The 25,484-nt window shown below is 44.2% G+C and overlaps 1 protein-coding gene across 5 annotated transcripts in view; it reads right to left on the minus strand.

The window, feature by feature from the left end:
• The window catches only part of Myof (myoferlin), a 148,587-nt gene that overhangs the window by 46,573 nt on the left and 76,530 nt on the right, over window positions 1-25,484 (minus strand). For all 5 annotated transcript variants that reach the window (XM_037206602.1, XM_037206600.1, XM_028882902.2 and 2 more), the window contains 10 exons: window positions 19,034-19,211; window positions 17,660-17,784; window positions 14,283-14,389; window positions 12,241-12,433; window positions 10,802-10,957; window positions 8,219-8,350; window positions 6,258-6,421; window positions 4,168-4,282; window positions 1,858-1,963; window positions 576-721 (listed from right to left, as the gene is read on the minus strand). In XM_037206602.1, coding sequence (XP_037062497.1) covers window positions 576-721; window positions 1,858-1,963; window positions 4,168-4,282; window positions 6,258-6,421; window positions 8,219-8,350; window positions 10,802-10,957; window positions 12,241-12,433; window positions 14,283-14,389; window positions 17,660-17,784; window positions 19,034-19,211 — 1,422 coding nt within the window. The remainder of the gene's footprint in view (window positions 1-575; window positions 722-1,857; window positions 1,964-4,167; window positions 4,283-6,257; window positions 6,422-8,218; window positions 8,351-10,801; window positions 10,958-12,240; window positions 12,434-14,282; window positions 14,390-17,659; window positions 17,785-19,033; window positions 19,212-25,484) is intronic.

The following is a 25,484-nucleotide window of genomic DNA, read 5'->3' on the forward strand; positions in this document are numbered from 1 at the left end:
CTTTAATCCCAGCACTCAGGAGGCAGAACTAGGCGAATCTTTGTGAGTTTGACTCCAGCCTGGTCTACAAAGTGAGATCCAGAACAGGCTCCAAAGCTACACAGAGAACCCCTGTCTCAAAAAATCAAATAGAAAAAAAAAGAAGAAGAAGAAAAGAAAACCCTACCTAAGATAGATGGTTCTAAGTCTTGCTCCCATTTCACCAACGAGAAAAACTTTAGAGTCGGAGCTTGAATTTTTCTGCATCTTGTTCTAAGTCCTGAGGTATCAGCACCACTGTCTTATTCTGCCAGCATAACCTCAGAGCCTTTTTCTATCCTTCCAAAGGCCTCACCCACTGTCTCAGCATCTTCTGGAGGGCTTGTGGAAGCATGGATAGCTGTTCTCATCCCCAGAGATGCTGGAGCGAGGCTTTTCTAACATATCAGGCAGGCAGGGTACACTTGCAGAACCCTGAGTCCCGGTATCAGATCCTTGATTTGCAAATGGCTCTGCAGGAACAGCCATGCAGCTGGAACTCTGCATGGTGTGGCAGGCAGAGCACCCGGCCCAGCACCTCCTCCTGCTCCTCTTACCCTTGCCGTGCTCGAAGCTGTTTGTGTCAAATCTTTCTTGCGTTTTCGGACCAGTCTCCGCCGTCTGTGAGTGTGATACATTTTCTCTGCTGCAACCCAGGACTTGGGCTTGTTATCAGGAGGAATGCTAATTCCGTACTCCCAGCCTGCAACAGAATTTGAGCATAGTTACTCCAAGGAGAAGCATCTGCCTGATCAGCAAATAACTTGCTAGATAATATGTAGCTCCTTTCTGCCCACAGATGTTCCATGTTATTGCGACTGTCACAGGGTTGAACATGCGTCATCTGAAAATATGAAGTGCGCCATGCTGAAACGTTGGGTGCTGTCATGCCACAAATACAAAGGTATGTATATATGTGTGAATGCATGTATGTATGTACATATGCGCGTGTGTGTGTGTGTGTGTGTGTGTGTGCAAATATTCCAAAATCTAAACATTTCCCAAAACAAAAACCACTTCCTCTGGGCCCAGCATTTTGGGTAACCTTTCTGCTTCTTTGGGATTGAATCCAGGACCCTGTGAATACCAGATAAGTGCTCTGCTATTGAGCTACAGTCTTAGCCCTTCAGTAGCATTTCCTGCAAATTGGTAAACCTGTCTATGTTCCAACTTGACAGCCTTAAGAGGTAAAAGATACACAACTATGTGGTTGGTACACAGTTGTTGCTCAATAATTGTCGTTATTTTAAGACCTGGTGTGTGCATCACAATCAATGTAGAATTCACCATCCTTTTGGAGTCTTATGTATCAGTCCTACTCTGCTCATGTATAATCACATATTAGAGGAAAGAATCAATTCTATTTTTCCTCTTGATGGTTCCAAATGGTAAGTTCATCTGACTTGACTGTGGAGAATAAAGCTATGTCAATCACATGACTGCTAGTGGGATGACATATAAGACATTTTGCCATTCTCCTGCCTGAGTTATAGGACCTCTAAGTTTGATTATCCCAGGAAGATTACGGAGTGTGATTAGAAGAGAGAAAATCCAAGCTCTAGATCTCTCCTTTATTCTTTCTCTAGATTTCTAAGTAGCCCAAAGTCCGGCTCATTGGCCCCATCACCTCCATTTTCCACTTCTAACATCTCCTCACCCACCTTCTGTCCATCTATTTGTGAGTCAGACGACACTCATTTGAACAGTCACGGATAACACCACATGACCTAATTGTCATAGACCAGTGAGGGTAGGGCTCTTCCTTCCATGGGACCTTTGCTCTGGTTAACCAAGGCCTTTCTGCAGACTCACACTCAGGCAAACGGATGTACACGTTACCTTTCTCATCCACTGCTCGGTTTATGTCATATATCCATGCGTCATCTTCCCACTCCCAACCTGGAGGGCAAGTCAGCTCGCTGGGTGATGCTGCCTTATCTCCATTCTGAGCGACAGACAGACAGACAGACGGACAGACGTGAATGAGATCCAAAGATGAGGAAACTTTCCTGATACTTAACTACAGAACCTGCACGTCTTTATAGATAGCATCTTCGAGATTCATTCTATTCAGAAAAACTCTAATCTTTACTTACATACAAATGCTACATGAAAATCACTTGTCACCAGTATGGTACCTTCTGTTTTTACTTTTAGAGAATAGTATTAAGTTGAACATGTGAATTTCAAACATTAGCAATTTCATAAGGTCTCATTTAATACTATTTGATGGTGTCATTCATCTTATGAGAGTTTATTTGGGAAAAACAAAACAGAGAACAGATCAAGCATTAAGACACATGTGTTCAAGTTCAGGAAATGCTACTGGAGGCTCATGATGCTGATCATGTGAGGCTGAGCAAAAGTTATAGGAAACATTGACAGATTTACATTAAAACTCACAGAGAGTTATGATATGAAGTTCATATGTAGAAGAAATAAAGACGTCTGTACACATGGAAAGCACCCAGCTTCACCTTAAATTACAGGAACACAAAGTGTAACAGGGGCAGGGATCTTGTTTAGGGATCAACAAAGATGACGTAGTGGGACGGTACTGAAACCAAGTCCCCGTTACACTGGTGCTGGAAATGAGTGTGTACGCTTCCCTGCAAGGCCGCTTGGCAACAGTATCACAATGTTTTTTAATCATTTAGAATTTGAACACACCATTCCAAAGACATTTTTCTAGACATAAGCTTCCATTACTTGTGTAAAAATGGTTGTATAAAGATATTCATTGCCACATTTTTTTAATAAAGACCAAAGAAAACATTTTGGAACAAAATAAAAAAAAAAACTCACCCAAACTACCAAACCCTAAATGTCTATGAGATGTACAAATAAATGACCATAGGGTCCTATAGCAAAGTTCACAGCTCTGTATGTGCCGTTATCAAAGACGACCTGGAGCTGGGGAGATGGCCCAGTTAATAACTACGTCAGAAGCCCGGCATGCACATAAAGGCCGGAGTGGAAGTCCGCATCTGTAACCCTAGAGCTAGGGACGAGGACAGGAAGAGCTCCCGGGAGCTTGTTGGCCAGACAGCCCAGCCAAGTCAGGGGGCCCCAGGTTCACTGAAAATCCCTGTCTCAAAACAAACGAGGCAGGGAGTGACTGAGGAAGACACGGCATGTGGAACCTTGCCTCTACATGCATGTGCACACACTTGCATGTGCTCCTCTACACACATGTACACACACTCGTGCTTAAATACATCATTATGTGAAGATATGTGTTGTAGAAGCTATGTGCACAATACAAATTACAACACAATTAGAAGAGGAAAAAGTACACTTGTATGTGAGCAGAAACCCACAACAGTGATTATTTAACAGACGACAGTGTTAGGCAGGGTGAGATATTTCTCATTTCCTTGAACACTGCTTGGATTTTTTAAAAGTTTAAAGAATTTTGTTGAAAATTGTTTATTTTTATTTATGGGGATGTGCGTGAATATATGCAAGTGCACAAGAGAATCCGCAGAGGCCACAGGAGGCTATGGGATCCCATGCGGCTGCAGTATAGGTGTTTGTGAGCGGCCAGCATGGGTGCTGGGGACTGAACTCCAGGCCCCTGCAAGAGTATCAAGTGCGCTTAGCTGCTAACACAGCCCTTCAGCTCCATTTATTTATTATTTTATTTTTTGTTTTTATTTGCCTGTGTAGTTCTTTTTTCTTTTCTTTTTGTTTTTTTTTTATTATTATTATTTTATTTTTTTGAGACAGGGTTTCTCTGTGTAGCTTTGTGCCTTTCCTGGAACTCACTCTGTGGACCAGGCTGGCCTCGAACTCAGAGATCCACCCGGCTCTGCCTTCCAAGTGCTGGGATTAAAGGCGTGTACCACCACCGCCGCCGGCGCCTGTATAGTTCTTTAAAGTGAACATTTCATTCCTTGTGATTTTAAAAACTAGCTAGATAATAAACTTTTCTCTAAAAAACATGTACAACTCAAACTTTATGCTGTAGCGGTGTCTAGCCAGAGGCCCAGTTTTTACTGGATGCAAGTAATGACCATGCACTTGTGTGGCTTCAGTTGTAAATGGAAGACTGTTTGGAAGCAGGGATGTAGCAGAAGAGAGGGCAGAGCATGTCCCATGATGCACAGAGATGGGACATGAGGGTCCCTCTTGAGAGCAGGTGCTCACCGCGTCTGTATAGGTGTCCTCTGCTGGCTTCCACTCGCCTCCAGGATAGCGGTTCTCATTCTGGTAGACTTCGTCCGTGAACTCTGTGTGACCTGCGTCAGCCTCAGTCAGGAGGCTGTGGGTGAGAGATGGCGCCTATTACTGAGGAGAAACAGGACCAGCAACCCCCGCGATTTCACACTGGCAGGAGACCTCTACAGCTTGGAATGACACCACTAGCCTTCTGGCTTGAGCGCTTTGGGTTCTCCACTCCAAATCTGACTTTGAACTAAAAGCTTTTGACATTCATTTAGAGAGGGGGGCTGGGCCAGCGAGACCTAAATTATAGAGGGCTCTTCACATTGGTAATTAGGATAGAGCCAGGAAAACAGCAGCAGCAGCAGCACTGTGAGCAGTTCCCTACAGCGAGCACAGAGAGTCTTCCACACTTCCTGGTGTAGCAGAGGCTTTCCAGCTCTTTCTCAGGAAAACTCTTGGCTGACAGTTCAAAGAACAGGGAAATACTCCTCTGTGTCCTTTCTATTTTAAAAAGTGGGGTGAAGCTGTGTGGAAATGTGTGCCCATGGCTTGCTCTACATGACATAAACTGATGGTTTCTAAGTAGAGAGCCAAGCCAGCTCATTTCAGACTCCAGACCCTTTGGGGCCCTTGATTGCACCGCACTGACTCTGTCTGGCCAGCTTTTGCTTGGGTTTAAAGCTACTTCAAAAACCCACAGAAGAAGGCACGGAGGCTCCAACTTTGCCTGAAGTTTTCTGCCAGGGACCCTCAAATGAGGTTCTTTTTCCTTTACTATTTCTACCCTCCGTGCAGTCAAACACTTGGAATGGTATCAAAAAGCAAACAGCCCCAACTATTTGTATAAATTGAAATCATCCATCACTCCTCTGCACCCCAGAGGAGACCCAAAGGTTTGGCCACTGTCTCTGGCATCCCAGCCTTGTGTTTTTCCAGTCACGGTCCTCTCTACCTTTCCAGGCCTCACCCCCTCCCTTCTGTCCAATTCAACACCCCCACCCTCTCCTCAAAAATCCCCACAACTCCAAACAAAATGAACCGTCCTGCACCAGAAGCAAGGATGTGTGGGTACTGGGTCTGGCAGAACAAACAGCATGCTTGCTCATTTCCCTCCCTTTTTAAGGCCCAAGCTATAGTGGAGACCTTACGATACAGGTCCCGGAGCGTGCCATCACAGGGTGGCCAGAAGAGGGAGCTCTAGGATAATGCTGTCAGTCACATTTTTATTTACTTACTGATTGTTGATTGATTGAGAGAGGTGTCATGTAGCAGGGTGAGAAAGGAAGAGAAGGGGGGGCGGCTAAGAGAGGAGCCACAGACAAAGTGGACAAGAGACCAAGGGGCAAAAAGGCTGGCATAGCCAAAATGGTTGGGTTCTAGAAGGAATCAGAGAAGCTGGGGGAAGGGAAGCCCAGTCCTGGGCTGGAGAATTTAGCATGGGGCAGGGTTAGCCAGCCAGAATGACTATGTAACGGGTAGTTGCTGAGAACCTGGTGGCCGGAGTCCACTTTGGTACATTAAATAGGCACCTCAGCCATTTTTCCGGGGTCTACATATAACATCTAGCTCAAATATTATATACATACAGAGAGAGAGAGAGAGAGAGAGAGAGAGAGAGAGAGAGAGAGAGAGAGATTGTGGTAGTTTGAATGTAACTGATCCCCACAATCCCAAAGGGAGTGGTACAATTAGGAGGTGTGGCCTTGTTAGTAGGTCATGATCATGTCGGAGGAAATGTGTCACTGTAGAGGTGGGCTCTGAGGTCTCATATATGCTCAAGATCCCACCAGAGTTACAGACCACTTCCTGTTGCCTTCTGATGAAGATGTAGCCAGCTCCATGTCTGCCTGCACGCTGCCATGCTCCCCACCATGATGATAATGGACTGAACCTCTGAACTGAAGCAGCCACCTCAATTAAATGTTTTCCTTTATAAGAGTTGCTGTGGTCATGGTGTCTCTTCACAGTAATAGGAACCCTAACCAAGACAGACAGACAGACACACACACACACACACACACACACACACACACACACACACTAATAAGTGACACAGAAAGTCGAACACAAACCTTCTTTCAGGATCCACTATCCAGTCTCCTTCCCACTCCCAGCCTTTGGGAGGCAAAAAGAATTCTCTTTTGAGTTTTATTTTTCCTGTGACATCAGAGAACTTATGACGTCCTACCAGTCCAGATGTGCCCCATTTCCCAAACACGAGGGCTTGGTTTTCATACTGTTAAAAACAGACACGATTGGAGAAATACTATCAGAGATGAAGAAAGCAAGCCAGTCATGAAATCCAAGTCTTCCCAGATAATGACAGAAAGCAAAAAAATCTGTACACCCACAAAATACGACCCTAAACTCGGGCCTGCCAGTGCTCAGGCAGCTTTGGGAGTCGCTCATCCTCCTAAGACTCAATGTGCTCATCTGTAAACTGGGAACAACAGGTTTCTTACACTTAATGCATGCAAACAGTTGTGAGTGTGTTCTGTGAGCCGTGATGCATCATGGGAGTTGTTTCCGTTATTTGAATGACACTTAATGGGAGAATGTCAGCGAAGCATCCACAACAGACCTCAACTTATGAATGTGTGGATTTTGTAAAGTCTACTTGTAAGTTTGCTGCTTAGATTTGGACACATTTATCCATAGAAATAACTAATTGATAGTGTTATTTCCCAGGCAGTAGACAAAGAACACATCAGAAACACAATTTCCTTATGGGGGTTTAATGGTGCTGAGTCTCTTCTGGAATATGGCAGGTAGAATAAGAACTTTCTGGAAAGCAAGTTTGGTGGCAATGGCTGCCTGGTTTACAGTGTTCCTTTTTTTTTTTTTTTGGTTTTTCGAGACAGGGTTTCTCTGTGTAGCTTTGTGCCTTTCCTGGAGCTCACTTGGTAGCCCAGGCTGGCCTCGAACTCACAGAGATCTGCCTGGCTCTGCCTCCCGAGTGCTGGGATTAAAGGCGTGAGCCACCGCCGCCCGGCTACAGTGTTCCTTTTTAAGTTAAGAAAATTTATTTGTGTGTGTGTGCGCGCACATGCACATGCGCAAGCCCTGACATTCATACAGAGGTCAAAGGACAACTTTTGGTAGTTGATTCTCTCCTTTGATCATGTGGGTCCCAGGGATTAATCTAAGGTTGTCAGCCTCAGCTACAAACCCCTGTATCCACTAAGCCATCTCACTACCCTGGCCATTCCCTTCTAAATTAGCATTTATAAATCCTTGATGGTCTGATCTTCATGCTCTCAACCGTGGAAAGAGGTGAGACTTCCCAGGGCCATGGGTGTCCTTGTTTGGTCTCAAAGTCATATGTCTATCTGATGTTGATCTTATAGAGATGAGTTGCCCAAGGCACAGGTAAGTTTTTACCTGCAAAGGAAGGCAGGAAATGTATGTCCCTGATGGCATTGGAGCAAGAGCACAATAGTAGAGTCTCGGTGTTGGTTTGCACCTGAGAGGAGGCTCCCCTAAGTGGTTATGACAAGGATGCATGAAACTAGGATGTGTGTGACAAGGGTACAGAATGGAGGGACTTGGAAGCCAGCAGGACGCTAGTCAGATCCAGGCACAAACTTCAGCAAGGACAGCAGAGCTTCATAAGAGTGGAGGTGGTGACCTTCAGTGGCTTTGGGATATGGCCTTGAGACAGCAGCAGTAGGCAGGGTAGGAGGTGTTCATGAACTGGCACGTGTGAAGGACTTTGAAGACCCAGAAACACGAGCATGTTTGTGTATCCTACTTAGTGTGTTGTGTCAGCATCAGTTCAACAAACTGCTACTGGATCTAGTGCCATAGGCTGGAAGATCATGCATTTCCAGGTCACTGGCTGGAGGTCACCGCTGAATTATCACACAAAGGAGATGGTCACTCCGGAGTGTTCCACTCAGGAGGGCCTTCTCCTCATCTGTTAGGCTAAGATTCTTTTACAGGCATTTCAGGAGGTAGTAACGACAGCTATAGGTAGGTAAAAAGAGAAAGTTCCGCCCTACCAGAGAGAAGACAGGACTGTCATTAAAAGTACCATTTCAGCAAAGACGGTGAAGGAGCCTTCGGCGAAGCTATTGAACTTCTTCTCCAGGGCACTTAAACCCAGCCAGATATTCACTCGCAATTCCACAGGCACTTTGGGACCATTGTTTTTCTCTTGTGGATACTGTGGATGAACAATAACATCTCAGGTGACATGGGACAGACACCACATGCACTGTGACATCATGCTAAAGCTCAAAGCATGCTCAACTTCCACTCATTGCTCCCACCAGACTGAGTCTGTATTTGCTTTGGTTGAAACTGACGAATGACCCTACAACAAAGGCAAACGGGCTAAAGCAGTGAGCCCCGGAGTTCTGTGCAGCTGTCCGAGTGCCTGGCCTTTCCAGCTCTCTGGCTCGCTTCCGTTCTCAAGAGCATCTTTTTCTTCATTGATAAGCTGTCTCTCATTCAATCACTCAGTCAATCAACCAAAGTGTGAGTCATAAACTCCCACTTGTCCCTGAGACTGTTTCAGGAGGTCTACAAGGGCAGATCACTCCTCCTAACAGCACCAGCGTGAGATCTGTCTTGCTTTATTGACATCTGCACAGAGGAGGTAGTGACATTCCACTGTACCCATCGGTATTAATAGCACTCAACTCTCAAGTACAGAAGATGAAACGCCAGTTCCACTAAAGAATTCCATTGACTTAAAAAAAAAAAACTAAAGAACTAAAAAATTTTAAATGGAGTTTTTTTTTTTTTTTTTTTTAAACCCAGGCCTGATTACTAGTTTTGTTAAATCCCCACCCTTTAGTGCCTGGCTTCTTAATATTTGGTGTGATAAAAGAGGAAGCTCTCACAGATCACCTCACACATTAGCACATGACCATTGTCTTGACAAAAAGCTGTTATAAATTGACCAAGAGATAGGTGTGTGTGTGTGTGTGTGTGTGTGTGTGTGTGTATGTGTGTTGAGACAAAGTCTCTTGCATCTTGTGTTTGTTTTTCTATTTTAATTTCTGTTACAACAAATTCTGGGGATACAAGCCACATGAACGAAAGCCCTTTGTAGTCTTCCACAATGTTTTTAATGTTACAAAGAGATGCCAAGAGAAAAAAAAACCCACTGAACTAAAAAACTCTCAAACCAGATAATGAGGATTATCAAAGTCGACAAATATATAGTTTCTTAAAAGCATTTGTTTCTGTTAATCCACTAGATTCTACAACCTAACCCAGAGCACACCCCCTTGAAGCTTTGGTATTAATCAGTTTGTTTCCAGTACTGCTGATGGGGATTTTAATTGAGGTCCTGTTTTAAGTCTGATTCATTCTGCAGAAGGCATCCGGAAGGAGATGGCCACTCTGACGCTACTTACAGCCTCCTGGCTAAGAACAATGTGAACACCTGTTAGAAGTCAGCAGACAGCTCCTTATTTTAGAGAGCATACCACCTTGACTCAGCCTTTTCTCTTTTTAAAACTTGTTGTTCCTTTCTTAAATCCAAGGAACCCCTGTTGGGGTAGGCAGATAGGGTGTCAAAGCACGTCAGTGGGAGCCATGTTGAACTCTTAAATGCAGCCTCAGGAAGTTTTCTAAGACATGCCCTTAACCCCAGCACTTGGGAGGCATAGGCAGGTAGATTTCTGTGAGTTCCAGGCCAGCCTGATCTACATAGTAAGATGTTGTCTCAATAAACCAATAATAATAATGATGATGATGGTGATGATGGTGATGATGATGTTCAAAACTTCTGCTTACAGTAGCAATGATCAAAACTTGTCTATATTTAGAGCACTTCTGTTTGTGATGGTTGGTCGTGGTTGTCAACTTGACTGGATCTGAATCAACTAAAAGGCAAGATGCTAGGCATGCCTGTGAGGAACTTTCTTGATCAGATTATTCGAAGTGTGAAGACCTATCATAAATGTGGGTGGCACTTGTCGGTGGCAGCCCAGATTAAAGAGACAGAAGAAAGGTTTTCTTTTTGCCTGCTTGATTTCACTTTTGTTGGCAAGTTCATCAACTGTGTTGCTGCCCCTGTTGCATTCTTTCCCTAATATTAGGTCTCAGCGTCCAGCTTCCAATGGCTCTTCAGGGATCTTCTGAGCCTTCAGTACCAAACTGAGAGTGCCAGACATCCAGCCTCATGGACCAATCAGTCACTAGTTTTGGCCTTTCTGGTTGAGATAGCCATTGCTGAGCCACCCAGACACTATCATATAAGCCAATCTAATAAATTCCCTTTTAATGAGTATTCATTCTGTTCTTCTAGAGAACTTTGATCCCATGACTGGCTATACCCCCCCCACTTCCCCAAACACTCACTAACATAAGTGGAAGAAATGTATTGCTTGTACGAGACACCAAGAGTGGAAAATTCATGTCAGAAAGCAAATGACAATGTCATGTTACTATTAATGTCAGAGACATCTAGAGAGGTGCCTTGGTTGAATGCCAGTCAGTCTCGTGTCACTCTATAAAAATTATGATCCCAGAAGAAGAGACCAGAACAGGTTAGAACTGATTTTAAACACCTTAGATATGTAACAAATAGAATATGACGAAGCAACCCCTCCTTCAGAACAGAAATTTGCATGTATTTTTCCATTCCACAATGAAGATGTACCTTCAGAAGGATGGTTTGGGTTTTCCCACAGTACTTTCCAGACGCATTCCCACCACTGGTGGAGTATAAGACTTGATGGGCAGGAATCCGTGCATAAGCAAGTCTTTTCTCTCCACGGATCATCCAGATGATAATGTCGGGCATACTGTTCTGAGGCTGGGCCGTAGGTTGGTTGGAGAAGAAAGCAAACAAGATGAGTCTATATGTAGAGAGACTGGAGAAATAGCAGGCTAGACACTTGAGACTGGGGTCAAGACTGTGTCTCAAGGTCAGGAGACACAAGTCTATGGTCACACAATGGTTACACAGGCCTAAGAAATGGGCTGTGGATGGCCGGGGCGTGTGTCTGGGGATGGGGCAGCAAATGAAGAGTTGCAACCCACTCTGGTCTGAAAGGTATTTCTTTTAGAAAATACCCTGTCATCTCTCAAACATCATTTGACGAAAATCATCATCGGATTGAAAAAGCTGCAAGCTATCATTCACTGCCATGGTTTGAATGTGTTCCTCAGAGTTACATGTGTTTAACAGTGTTAATCAGCCTAACGAGATGAGTAGGTCGTGAGTGATTTACCCTCAAGCACAGATTAATGCCTCTATTGCAGGAGTGGATTTGTTATCCTAAGAATGGGCATAGTATGAGAGTAGGCTCAGTTCCCAGCTGCTTGCTCGATCGCTCTCAATCTAGTCCTCTGCAGTGAAATAACACAACAAAAAATCCCCTGTCAGACTCAGACCCTCAGTCTTCGATATCCCTGCCCCTAGAACTGTAAGAAATAAATGTCCACTCTTTATAACTTACCCAGCCTGTGGTATTCTGTGTGACGGAAGCAGAGAAGGCGCTAAGACACTACCCCCTGGATACTCAAAGGACAGGAAGAGTCTGTTTACTTTTGTTCTTTCAGTCACAGACGTGAGGGACAGCTGACACTTCTCTAGCAACTACTGTCCGCCCTGCACTGTGCTGCCCCCTTGATAATCATCACCATCTCTGAGTCTTTCCACAACAGTACCACGATGTAAGTACTCTTTTTTCTCCACCTTACAGATGGGGAAACTGGGCTTAAGTGGGCTGAAGAGCTTGCCCAAGGTTACACATGATTTAGGATTTAAATCTAGGTCTTCCTAATTCACACTAAAGTGATATTTTAAATCTCTATGTTGTGTTCTATTATTCCATCACTTAAAATACTCTATGACAGCACTATGAAAATGATGATTTTCCTTCAGGACCCTACTCAAAATTCTTGTCCTGATTTCAATGACTTTTACCCCAGTCCTCAGTAGCCTTCCCAGTAACCCCTGGGTTTTTATCATTGATCAGATCCATTCATGTTCCCAAACATCATGCCAGATGCTCCATCCACCCACCCCACCCTTGCTGCTAGCCACAGAATCCTTCTGGGAGCGAATGACATTGGTGTAATTCCAAGGTCTACCTCTTCAGTCAGTTGCATCAATTTATCAAGCCAGTCCTCGATTTCCAACAAAGTGGATTTCACATCCGTGGCTTCAGATCTCATCTTCATAGCTGCCTCGTGTATCTGGGAGAGAAACCTGGACCGCAACTTTCGGATCTGAGTATCCAGAATTGTGACGTTGGCTTTTCCTTCTGTGACAGGCAAGGTGTATCTGTAAGAAAGGGGAAAAAAAGAAAGAGAACTTAAGATTGGCATTCTAGACTTCAAAACTGAGTTCTCTTATATTTGCACGCTTGTTTAATGTATGTCTGCATGCATTTCATGTAGGCTGAAGTGCCAGCATCTCCTGATTCTGCGGCACTGCTTGGTTTAAGCCAGAGTTGAGGACACCTCTGTGGCCCTGGCAGAACAGAAAAGAGAATAAACATTTCAAAGCAGTAGAGTCTAAACAATATCCCCATCATCTTCATCTCTGCCTCATCTCAGAAGGTTCTCACAGAGTTCCAGAAAATAGGAAGGACCGCTTGCATAGGACAATTTCCATCCAAGACCCAGTGGTGGGACCCCCAAAGAAAGGGAGGGGTGGCTGAGTGAGTGACTCAGATTAGCCCCCTGCTATCGATGCTGTGGCAGTAGATGAGACCACAGGGCAAGACTGTCACTATATCAGAAAATTCGACTCATATTGTCCCCACCTAGAATTTCCAGTCATTTGCATTCCACCCAATTCCTTAAGCGAAGAATGTCTAGCATGGTTTTCCTCAAACGAGGAATTTCCTGTTCTGTAGCACTTAAAAGACCCCAGCTCACGTCTTTGAAGACTGCTTGTATCATAAGTTCAGCTAGATATGGCTATGCTTCCTTCAGCAAATCCACAGTTCACAGGCATTTTTGGAGTGAAAGCCGTAATTGCACGCTGGTTGGATTTCATTAATGACCGTGGCGGTGTGTGTGTGTGTAAAGGGTTAAGAACCTCAGTGGCCGTGTAAAGCAAAAATGCACGGGAAAGCTGTTGAGATCAGAATCACACTTGAGCCCTTGGGAGTGAGACGATGACCATGACAAGGAACAGCGGGGCTAAGAGGGTAATTCACTCTCAGCTTCACTGCCACTGGGGCCTCTCTGCTTTCTAATCTGTAATTAAGAGGGGACCCCTTAGGCTCCCTCAGTCTCTCAGTGTGAGCTTTGAGTGCTCACAAAGCCAGGGGCGTTTGGACTTCTGCGGCTCTTCAATGACCTGACTAAACCACTAGAAGGCACCAGAAGACAGGGTGACCGAGGGCCTGACCCAGAGGGGAAAATGTTTCCTCTGAGCTATGGTTTTATTAGGCAATATTTAAAGTGAGTTTGGGTGAATCACTTTCCCCTTTCATTTCTGAATGCCAAAAGAGCCGAGTTACTTCTCCAAGTCACAGCAATGAGATGTCCTCTGGCTAAGTCTATGTACTGGTTTTGTCCACCCTGGCATGGTGTGTGTGTGTGTGTGTGTGTGTGTGTGTGTGTGTGTGTGTGTGTGCGCATGTGTGTGGTGTTTTAATATGACTTTGCATGTCATCCTTGTTAGGGTCATCCTAACTATCTCTGTTGTTCCTGTTTTACTGTAAGTGCTTCTCAAGGGGTGTAGAGTGCTTGAGACACCCAGTTCAAAAAGTAAGCTATTTCTAAAACCATGGATTAGGAACATTGTTCTGAGTGGTGGAACCCATGTTCCTGTCTCCCTGTGGAAGTCAGGAGTCCTTCTTCGGGAGGGTGCTCAGGTTTGTTACCCCTCCCCGCCCCATCTCCCACCCTTTGCCTCAGGCTGCTGGGACCAGCTTCCTGGAGTCCAACCTGGGCCTCCCTGGGCTGCTTTGGACTTGGCAACAAGCCAGAGAATTGGGCTTTTCCGGGAGACTCAGAAACTCCTCCTGGGGTGGGGTGAGGCTCTCAAGAAGCCCCAAACAATGCTCAAATGCCTTTTTCAGAGAAATACTTGAGAAGATTCTAGAAGCGCTTTCCGTCTTAGGATGCAGGGATGAGGCCATGACTGGGGTGTGGAGACAGGAAGAGCACCACTGTACCTTGTGTCTTCTATAACTTCATCGATCAACTTCAGCCACAGCTCCGCCAACTGGTTTGCAGGAATTTTACCTTGGATCCCTGATTTTACAGCCTCTATGTTTGATTGCTGAAGAATTAAGAAAGAGGAGAGACAGCTGGTAACTCTGCCATTACACCCAAGAAAACATTATTCCTAAGGTAGGGTAGAGAATGGGGTAGGGACATAAAAAGATATAATTACACAAAAGCCCGAGGCTTTGTTCCCACTTAGTAATATTTGCCATAGCTTTGTGCTATTTACTTTGTGCATTTCCTTCCAAATGCAATTGACACTAATAAGTTTAAGCAATAGAAGACCTTATCATGTATTTTGACCTTTGAAACCATGTAAATATTTTATATAGTCCAAAAATAAACAGGAAGAAAGAGTCAGGAATAGGTGAGGGAACCCTCAAGAGGATATACTAGAAACAGTATGGACTTAGTTCTATTTTGGATGAATAGTTGAACTAACCAATATAACCTATGAAAATACCATTTTGACCATTCAGCCTGAGTTACAAGACAAAGGCAATCCAAACTATACTAAGCTGTAAACGGCTTGTAGTTCACAGGGAATGATGTATGGAATTTAAGTTTGATGGCAGGAACTGGAGTCTGGAGTCTCACTGTAGGAAAGATAGACTAAGTCCTTGGTAGAACATTAAAATTAGAGGCACCATTCTGGCCGTCAATATTTTAATAGATATGGAAGTAAATATGAATGTTTTCTTGGCTGACAAAGCCCATAAGCAACAATATGCCAGTAGCCATGAGCACTCTAGTACCCAGATTCTTTTTTTTCAAATGCCACTTCCCATTACAGTAACTAAAGCATCTCAGATGAATGGCTATTTCAGGGCTGGGGTTGAGAAAGGGCAAGATAAGCTCAGAACATTCTAGTGTGCTAGTGCTGAGCAGCTGTCAACAGAGAGGGGAAGGGAGTTCCCTCTATGCCTAGCCAAAGTCCTGGTCATGGAAAGCCACTATCTCTGTCAAGATTAGCTTGCAGCTCAAACAGCTTGGCCAGTGGAGAGAGGTGATAAGAATCAGGGTAAAAAACCCTGAAAACTATCCCACACATCATTAGAAGAAAGATGGGACCAATTCTCCACCAACTAACTCCCTTGAGAAAGGGAATTGGAAACTAATAAGAATGTTGCATTTCAATTTCAACTTTATTTTTATTATTTTAAATTGTATTTTCAATTTATGTGCACGAGTGTTTTGCCTGTGTGTATGTCTGTCCACCACACATGTACCAGGTGCCCTTGGATGCCAGAAGAGGGCATCAGCTCCCTTGGAATGGGAGTTATAGGTGGTTGTGAGCTGCCATGTGAGTGCTGGGAACCGAACCCAGGTCCTCTGGAAGAGTTGCAAGCACTCTTAACCACAGAGCTATCTATCCAGTCCCCTTGATTTCAACTTTATTAAATGAGAAATTATACTGAAGTTCAATTATACTTCTGTATAGGTGCTCCCACCCACACACACGAAGGCATTTTATTTATAAGTATGTTTGCTCCTCCATGATCTGTGATGCTCCCTGGGGTTGTCAGCAAAATGAAACCAAAGTGATGGAGCGGAGCGGGGACAAATTACTCAGTTTCAGTTCCAGGCCTTTGAGCTGCACGTCAAGTCTGGGGCTGATCGCTCCATACTTGTGATCACTCATTGCCTGTGAGGTTCAGGACAATCTTCCCAACTCTGTATATTCATCAATGACCTCACATTCACCAATGTAACCGTGTTTCCTCATCACAGACAGAAACCAGACTACGACTTTGGAACCTACAGGGACCCAGCACTCGCCTCTCTTTCTCAGCAATGTTGTTACTCTTGAGTGCATCGGCCAGGACATTCACGTGCACCACTTTGGTGGCATAGAAAGATGGTAGAAAGAGAACTCTTATTGCCCTTATAACAAAAAGCAGTATTTTTATTTTGCTATCGAGTCTTTGATCAGGTATTTTCTCACATATCTTGGTCTAGCCCTTACAAAAATAATATTGATATTAATTAAAATTACTTTGTTATTAAGATATTTAATCACATATTAATGAGATTGGTGTGATATTTCATACATAGTGTTATTTACTGGGCAGGAGAACAGACCACGAGGTACAAGGAAACCCACGTTAAGAGTTTTATTGGGGGTGATAGAAAGAGGGGCTAGTGCAGCAGGCCTGCCGGAGAGAAATGTGTGAAAAGGTGGGGAGGGGACAGGTGGAGTCCGCTTTTAAGGATCACCTCGCACATGCGTATAGGGGCTTACATGGCCATGCCACATATGTGCATAGATTATGTGGCCATGCTGCGCACAGATTACATAAGATGTAAGGCCCTGGAGTGACTAAACATTTTGCCTGAATGCTGACAGCACATGTGCAACCATGGGACTCTGGAAGCAGCTAGAGTGTCAGGAATGATAACGCATATGACATATATCGATTATTTCCAACCACCCTTTTCCCCTTTTCCTATACTCTAAATTAACATAATATTGCAATAAAAACACTAATGCCAGATAGATTTTACCCATACCTAACAGAAGTAACTTAGTATCTTTAAACTGAGTAGACACGTCTCAAATGTGCCACCTTTCTCCTCACGACTGAGGTGGACCAGTGTCAAGAGGGTAATCATACAGATACCATTCTTATGCAGTTCTACCAGCGGGAACCCCCTGCCCCAATCTCCAAAGAAGGGATGTTCCTCCAGTCTGAAGCAAGAGCAGAGAACATCTGGCCTGGTTCTTCAGAAAGTACTACTGTAACAACAGCAAAGCCCTACAGGTTGCACACAGCTATTGGAACAAAGCACTCTTCGTATATACATCACGGCAACACTATGAGCTCCCTTTCCTCTGTCCTCCAGCCTTTTGCATTCTGTCTTTCTCAAGAAGAAAACCTCTATCCTGGCATGTGCTTGCACAAACCTAAGACTGAACTTCCTTGTGCTTAGATGGAGCTGTATGACTGGATTCTGGCCAGTGGAAAGTGAGCAGAAATCAAGTGCATGACGTCTGGGTTTTTCCTGGTGAGAGGTCCTTGTCATCTTCTCCTAACTTTTTTCCCTCCCTTTCGGCTGGAGGGTGGATGTTGTGGTGAGCTGTCTTTATGGGATGGACTGAGGTAATTCCTTCATACTGAGTAGAGCAACCACCGGGAAAGAGCCTGGCCCCAGTCCCAATGAACATCTGCTAGCTTCATACCGTTCTCCTCAGCTCTTAGTCAGAAATTGCTCTTACCTGTCGACCATTGTCTTTTAAGTTCTTGTGCTGCAGTTGCCAAGTTTGTATATTGACTGGTGCTTAACTTACTGTTTGGTAAAAGGAAATGCAGGAAAGATAACTCACCAGCCGCTCTGCCATGACTAGGAGAGTGTTCACTGCATCCAGGCGATGACTAATATCCTCCCAATAGGAAGTCAGGGTGACCACCGGCTTCGTGTGGGCCCAAGGTAAGTAGTAATAGTAGTTCCCTGGTACAGAGTGTCAGAAGTCAGGAACACTGGACACTTGAAGTGGGCAACATCGTTTATTAAATAGACGTGCTGACAGAGATGCTCATTAATCCACGTGGTTGGGGAATGGTCTTGGCCAGGGTTTGTTTGTTTTGTTGGTTTGGGTGTTGGAGACCAACCCAGGATCTCACACAAGCTAGGACAGTTCTCTACTACTGAGCCACACCTGGGCACTATCCTGATTCATCAATTTTGTTCAGTTGAGCAACAGGGGAATACATGGTTTATCCATCCGTTTTGTAACTCTCTCTAAAATAACCAACAAACAGAGGACCATAATCTCAGGATCAACAGCTGAACATCCACGATGGTTCCATCACATGCATTGTAACAAGAGGAGAGAGCACTGGAGGTCGGAGTCACTCTTTCTCCGGGACAACTATCCTTTTAAATGATTGTTTTTGCTGCAAGAGGGGCAACCGCCCCACTCCAAGCCTGTCTTTGCAAACCTCGGCTGCCTGCACGGGGGTCGCATCACTCAGGAGCTTTCTGTAATTAAGACGAAGTACTTGACATTTTTAGGGCATTTTAGGTTTTAAATCGTCTTGTCCAAAAATGGAGGTAAAATATAGCGATATTGTTGGACTGTCTATGTGCACAGACCCATACACATAAACATATAATTAAAAAGAAAAACAGAATCTTTTAAGAGAGAACTAGGTGATGGGCCTGGGTGAGTGTAACAGTGAGGATCGAAGTCTGGCTTTGCCAGCATCTGAGCCAGAGTACGTGGTGGGGTACAGCTGCTTTAAGGAATGGGATACTTAGCGGGGTCACCATCTTGGGATTTTATGAGATCTGGTGTCCAGCCTGGGCAAAGATTGGGAACCTGCGATTCAGCTCCTGGGAAACGGGATCTGGGTTGGGCCATCTCCATCCCCTCTCCGCCCGCGTGCTAGCTTGCCCACGTAGCTGGGGTGGTGCACAGGAGTCGGGGAGATTAGAGAACAACTTGTGGGTTCTGAGGACTAAACTCAGGTTGTCTGGCTTGCTGACAATCTCCTTCACCCAACTGGCCCCCATCTCACTGGCCCCCAAGTTAACCACTCTTGTGGGTTCCTAAACTCCAATCCTTTTCCTCACTATATTAACCAATGAGATGCTGGGCATAATGGCTGCCAGAGGGAGAGTTCAGTGCGTGCTTCTTGTCCTGGGATGTACCCACTATAAGCAAGAATAAATAAGAGACACTTAACACCAGTCTTACCATCAAACACTGCACGGCTGTACTGGGTTGTTGACGCCAAAGGTTTACAGGTCGCATCAAACTTGTTGCCATAGTTCCCAATGCTGACTTCGAACTGAATGGCCTCTCCAACATCTTGCAACATTGTGGCTGAATGGAACACAGCAGACAGGCTGTACTTCCGCCTTCGCTGGTATTTCTATAAAATGGGAGTAGATACAAGGCTCAGTACCATTTCATTTGTATTTATATGTGGATTTCTAGCAAATACAATTCTAAGCCCAGTTAATTAGTGCTGCACTAAATGCCAGACGGGAATGTTCTTGGATTCATCAGTCCCACCTCTCACATAAGTGGGCAGAGATTCAAGTATTAGGATTATCACCATGGAGCTGGTTGAAAGAGGGGGAAACAATATAAGTGTCTACAAAACACTGTTTAAACAAATTATGTTACTGTCATAATAGGATGAAAATCTACAACAACTTAAGTAAATCCTAGTGCAAATGTAGAATTTGGGAGTATTTAATTTTATTATTACTTAGTTTTGCTGGTGATTAAACCCAGAGCCTTATACATAGTAGGCAAGTACTCCACCAGGGAGCTACATCCCCAGCTCCTATACTTAAAATAAATTCATTAAGTATTTTTTAATATTGATGCACATGAGGGAGGTCTGGAAGAATATAACTCAAATTTCTAAAAGTAATAATTATCATAGAAGGCAGAGAGATAATGGCAACTTTATTTTCTAATTTATATGTGTTTGATATTTTGAGTCACTGAAGTCTTAATTTTCTAATCAGAAATAACAACCAAGATTTTAATTTTCAATTGGAAAATAAGTGAAATTGTATTCTCTCTCTCTCTTCCACCTCCAGTCTCTCTTCTCTCTCTCTGTTAGTAACCTAACTGATGACCCTTTCCTTCTCTATCTATACCATGGCTTTATTCAATCGAATGGATCACTAATTGTGGGTGGGGCTTCTGGCTTGTATGAGTCAAAAATTTGGCCACCTGTTTATAGAGATACCCAGACAACTGCCTCAAAAGCATTTAAAAAAAAAACCCTAAGACTCTTTTTATTTATTAAGTATAATCAGACATAATTATTCTCATGTCTTTCTTGGTGATGTTTCTATTTTCGAGCTCTCAGAGCTCCAGTCCCCAGAGCTCCTAAAGAGGCCTTTGCTTTCCATCACTAAATGAAGCCCTTCAGGAAAGCGTTACATTAAACAGGAAGCCCTTCTCCAGCGTCTTGTCTACCACAGTGATCAGAATTCCTGTACACCATCTAGAGACATTTTTTCTCAACTCAGTCAAAACCAAATATCTCATTACTATCTAGTCATTGATCATGGCTCATTTTTTCCCTATCATTGTTGTATTAGTTGGTTGGGGCACTAAAGGTCAGTGTCAAAGAAGACAGACACATGACATGAAAATCCTCCTCTTGCTGCCCTTGGTCTGTCTGGGCTGACAACTGGCTGAGATGATGGGAGAATTTGTACACGCTGATTCAAGCAATGTTTGTTGAGCCCTTAATATTGTCCAGACCAATGGGAGACCTCAAGGGAGTCTCAGTTGTGCCTGAGGGAGAACACAAGGTCGTAAAATGCTGGAGGATTATGTTCAGTCATACACAAGGAGGTGGGGAAGGAGGAGCACAGACAGCATGTTCAGAAACAGAGTCTAGATGACCCAACAGTTGAGTTGGAACTGTTGTGCCCAGACCGTGACCCCCAGAGAGACCACCAAAGACGAGCATGTCGGAATGCAAAAGCAAGGTTTAATTCTGGATATCCAAAAGCAATACAAGCCTAGGTAGGACTTTGTCCAATACATCCAACGCAGTGGAGGCTGGAGGAAGTAAGTGCCTGCCTGTCTGTAAGCTCAGTTTTTAAAGGGAAAAATCACAAGGTTACATACATCATTTAGGGGTGCTGGTACAGGTACAATTCTGAATGGCTCGCTTCTAGGGACTTCTAGAAATTACTTCTAAGGGAGTGTTTGCCCGCCACCATTTCTCATTGGCTGCCCTCAGGTGGAGGCATTTCTGTGGTCACTTACCCTGGAAACCAGGGAGAGGACATTCTATAGTCCAGCAGGCTTGTGACTACCTTGTGACTCTGTACTTTTACACTTCCTGGTTTCTGGAATCTGGACTGACTTGTTTCAGTAACTATTGGCCTATTCCTAGAAAGAGAAATCTTAGGCCTTAGTTTTTGGGTGAAAGCATTTTAATCTTATTTCTAAGATGGCTCATTTTGGTCTCACAGAACCACCACCAAGATACAGATTTTCACAAAGACTCTTATACAGAAGGCCATCTTAGTCGAACCCTCTGACATTACAGAAATGTAAAGATCAAGATCCAGGATGAGAAAGGAATTCCTCCTTGTCAGCCAAGGCTGATCTTTGCTGGTAAGTGACTGGAAGATGGATGGACTTTAACTATAATATTCAAAAAGACATTCATCTTTGGTTGAGACTTTGTGGTAGTGTCGAGAAAAGAAGTCTTACACCACTCTCATGAAGATTAAGTAGCAGAGAAGGTGGGGCGGGCGAGCTGGCTGTCCTGACATGCTTTGAGATAGAGGAAAACGGCAAGAGTGCCTTAGGAGGCATGTGTTTCCGGAGTGTTCTTAGCCAGCCACTTTGACAAGCATTACTGTAGCAAGTATTGTCTGTCTTGTTGCTTCAGCAAAACCAGACAACAAGCAACTGTGCATGAGGTAAGAAAAAAGACATGGAGTGTAAAATGAAAAACTGAAAAACAGATCCCATATCTGGGAAGAAACATGAAAAAAAAAAAATCCAAGAGGCAGGAGGCAGTAGGTGCTAGAACTGCTGTGTTTGCAACCCTTGATCTTCTTCTATCTGCCTGGAACCAGCCATGGAAGCACCAGGCTGGACCCTGCTGCATTTCCTGCCTGATGAGATCCGTCCACCACGCCCATCTAGAACAAGGTTAGTTCTGCTCTAGGGAGCAGGGTACTCTTGGTTCTTTGACAACAAGTTCCCTTTCTGTTGTGGCCTCACTGACACATGACCATTGTAGAACAGGCCTGTGTTCTAGGCTGAGCTAACCAGACTCAAGGGGCAGAAATGTTCTTCCCACTCTGTGTGGCCCCCACTGTTTCATGGTGGGGTACGCTTAGACTCTTGGCTCCTCTCTTGCCTTGAAATGTTAGTTGGTTTTGACATTTTGCTTTGACCTAAATGTCTGGTACAAGCTATTTCGCTATCTGTGTTTAATTATTTGAAACAAAGACGACAAATTCTGCCTTATGTCCCAGTTAACAAAAGGCTTTTCTTTTATATCACTGACATAGGCAACGGGCAATACACATCGTTTGTGCTTTGGTCTTCATTTCTGCTTTCCGTTTTAAATGAATGAATGAAATAGGTCTCTTTGGTTGCTGCTATTTAATTATTATTTTCCGTGGCTCTGCTCCCCCTTCTCTCATTGCGGTTGTTCACAGGAAAGAAACAGAATCTGGATTTAAATTGCACTCTGACAACAGAGAAAAAAACAGCTAACAAATAAAAAGTCATGAGGTAGGTGTCATAATGACTGGAGGTCCATCTATCGTGGCATTTCTTCATAATCCCAATTCCAAATGATAGATTTGAAGTCCAGGCACAATCTGTGACTGACTGCTCAGGCTTAATGCCACCACACAGTCACTTGCTTCGGATTTCCGTGGAGGCCCACAGGGCATGGGGAGCTGTCCTCCTCCACAACTGCACACTAAGTAGCATGCAGCTGTCCCATGTTCCCACCTGCCTCTCCTTTTGTTCCTTTTCCTTCATTTGTCTTTGGGATGACAAAACCACTCAGACTATACCAACTTACAAGGACTGTGTTCCTGAGATTAAAGCCATCCTCAGAATACAAGAGCTTCATCACATTTTGGTATATCCATTGGAATTATAACAAAGTAGCAGAGAGTTAGGGTTAGGGGATGCTTTCAGATCTTAATGCAGAGTTACTGCACCTGTGTTGGGATTAATGGACCATGGAGCCTCACTCACACGGTGAGCATGCCCCGTGGTTGACTAAATGTACTAGGGGGCATTCATATGCTTGCTTTTGAGAATCCTTGATTTAAAGTCTCAGCACAGCCTTCCATACTATACATCAAGAGACTAGGATAACTCAGGAGTCATCAAAACCCAAATCCAAGAATGGTGCCATGGTGTTACCTGCAGAAACTTCTTAACAGTTATCTCGTAACGACTTATTTTGTTAGCCTGTAAATCTTGGCTCAAAACAAATATCCATCCTAAGGATGTTAAGCTTGATACGTTAACACAGAAAAGTTGTTCTAGGAGAGCTGTAAGCAATTCCTGATTCTAGAGGCAGACATGTGAACTTACATTGAAAGCAGATCATCTATCCTTCTCTTTGGAAAATTTTGTGGGTGAGTCTTTACTTACATTTAAAAGTAAGTGCCTCCTATGGTTCTTTTACTGTTTATATTATCTAAATTGAATCGTTCTATACGGTAACATAAACTTCCAAGAGGGAATTTTTGCCCAGGCTATGATATTTGCTAACTTGAGGGGAGAAATCCTTCTTTTCCTTGTAGAGCTGTGCCTTGTGGCTTACTTCCAGGAGGGATAAATAAGGGGTAAGCGAGGGGTGAAGAGAAAGACAACCCCAGAAAGAATGGGGGAACATTATCCTTTGCTCTTGAAAGAGTGAGAGGATTGGTGCAGCCCAACAGCTGCACTCCAGATGTTCCAAACACCACGTCTGACGGGAAAGTCCATCAGTACAGCTTTAGATACCAGCCTGACTTCATTGTCCTAGTGCAAGTCAGTGAACGAGGCCGGGGAGTGTAAGGGAGAAGGAAGAGTCTCTGCTACAATGAGTAGATGGTCTCCCTGTCAGTCATGCTAAAGTTTACATGCAGAGTTTACAGCAGACAGACATTGGTTTACTTCAAGGAAGGAAAGTGCCCTGGCTCAGCTGACAACCCATGACAAGCTGAGATAAAGAAGTGTTCAAGGCACCCACTGGGACCAGCTGGAAGAAGGCAGGCTGGAAATGGACAGGAAGACTGATAATAAGGGATTTAGAAAGTGTTATGCCCCTAACGTGTAAACCCTACCAGCCCAAGGACTAAGTAACTCCTTGGGATTCTGGGAATTGTAGTTTTTCGGGGGAAAAAAAAAGCCTCATGGGGAAGTACTGTGGCCTATAAGTTTTGTCCCCTGACAATACATATCTCAAGGCTACTCAGCTGGAAAGTTCCAGGGAGTGGTCCTGACCAAATTTCATCTTCGTCAGTATTTAATATTTTAATAAAAGCTTGCTTTAAATTTGGCCCAAAGTGGTGGAACTGGTTTTTTTCCGGCCAGTCTCAGGATTAACAAAAGCTGCCTGCGCTCATGGGCTCTGAGAAGTCACTTCATGCCAGCCATCCCACTGTTTACTTGATTCAGAGCTGACCTCTTTTGTAAAGTTGCTGCTTAGTTTTTCTGTAACATGGAAAAATAAGAGAAAGCCCTGTCCAGTTCTCAGAATGGAGGGCGTAGCAGCCTGAGGAAGTTGGTGGGCCCAGGACAATCTAAACCAAGCCAGGAGAGGCCCTGGGCAGAGGAGTGTCAGTGAGCTCCTTGCTCTCCCAGGCAGTTCAGAACATTGACCTGAGAGTCTCAGAAACAGAGGTGAACTTAGCAGACTTCTCGTCTTGAAGAGGAAGGAACTTAGAACCGTTGTAATGGCAGCCAGAAGTAGGCATGTCCTCATCACTGAAGCCTGAGATGTAGCAGCTGCCTGTGAAGGTGGAAAGGGGTAACTCTGGTACCTGTGCTGTTTGGGGAAGGGGCTCTTTGTGGTGATATTGTGTTCTCCAATATATTGTGCACCCTAATAAATTTATCTGGGGTCAGAGAACAGAACAGTTGTTAGACAGACATAGAGGCCAGAAAATGGTGGCACCCACACCTTTAATCCTAGCCTTCTGGAGGCAGAGATCCATCCGGATCTCTGAGTTCAAAGCCACACTGGAAACAGCCAGGCATGATGACACAAGCCTTTAATCCCAGGAAGTGATGGCAGAAAGCAGAAAGATATATAAGGCATGAAGACCAGGAACTAGAGCTGGTTAAGCTTTTAAGCTTTTAGCAGCAGTTCAGCTGAGATTCATTCTGGATGAGGATTCAGAGGCTTCCTTCCAGTTTGAGGAAACAGGATCAGCTAAGGAATTGGTGAGGTGAAGTAGCTGTGACTTGTTCTGTTTCTCTGACCTTTCAGCGTTCACCCCAATACCTGGCTCCTGTTTTGTTTTTATTAATAAGATCTTTTAAGATTCGTGTTACAGCTCTTCCTCACATCCTTTCCACCCAAGGGGACTGTTTGGGCACTCTGTTCTAGCAAGGTACAGTAGAGTATGTGGTGGTCAGTCTTGATTTAGAACTTGACTGGATTAACAAACCTAGAAGACTGGTCACACCTCTG

Source organism: Peromyscus leucopus, chromosome 1, assembly GCF_004664715.2.
Source record: "Peromyscus leucopus breed LL Stock chromosome 1, UCI_PerLeu_2.1, whole genome shotgun sequence".
In the NCBI taxonomy this organism is placed as follows: domain Eukaryota; kingdom Metazoa; phylum Chordata; class Mammalia; order Rodentia; family Cricetidae; genus Peromyscus; species Peromyscus leucopus.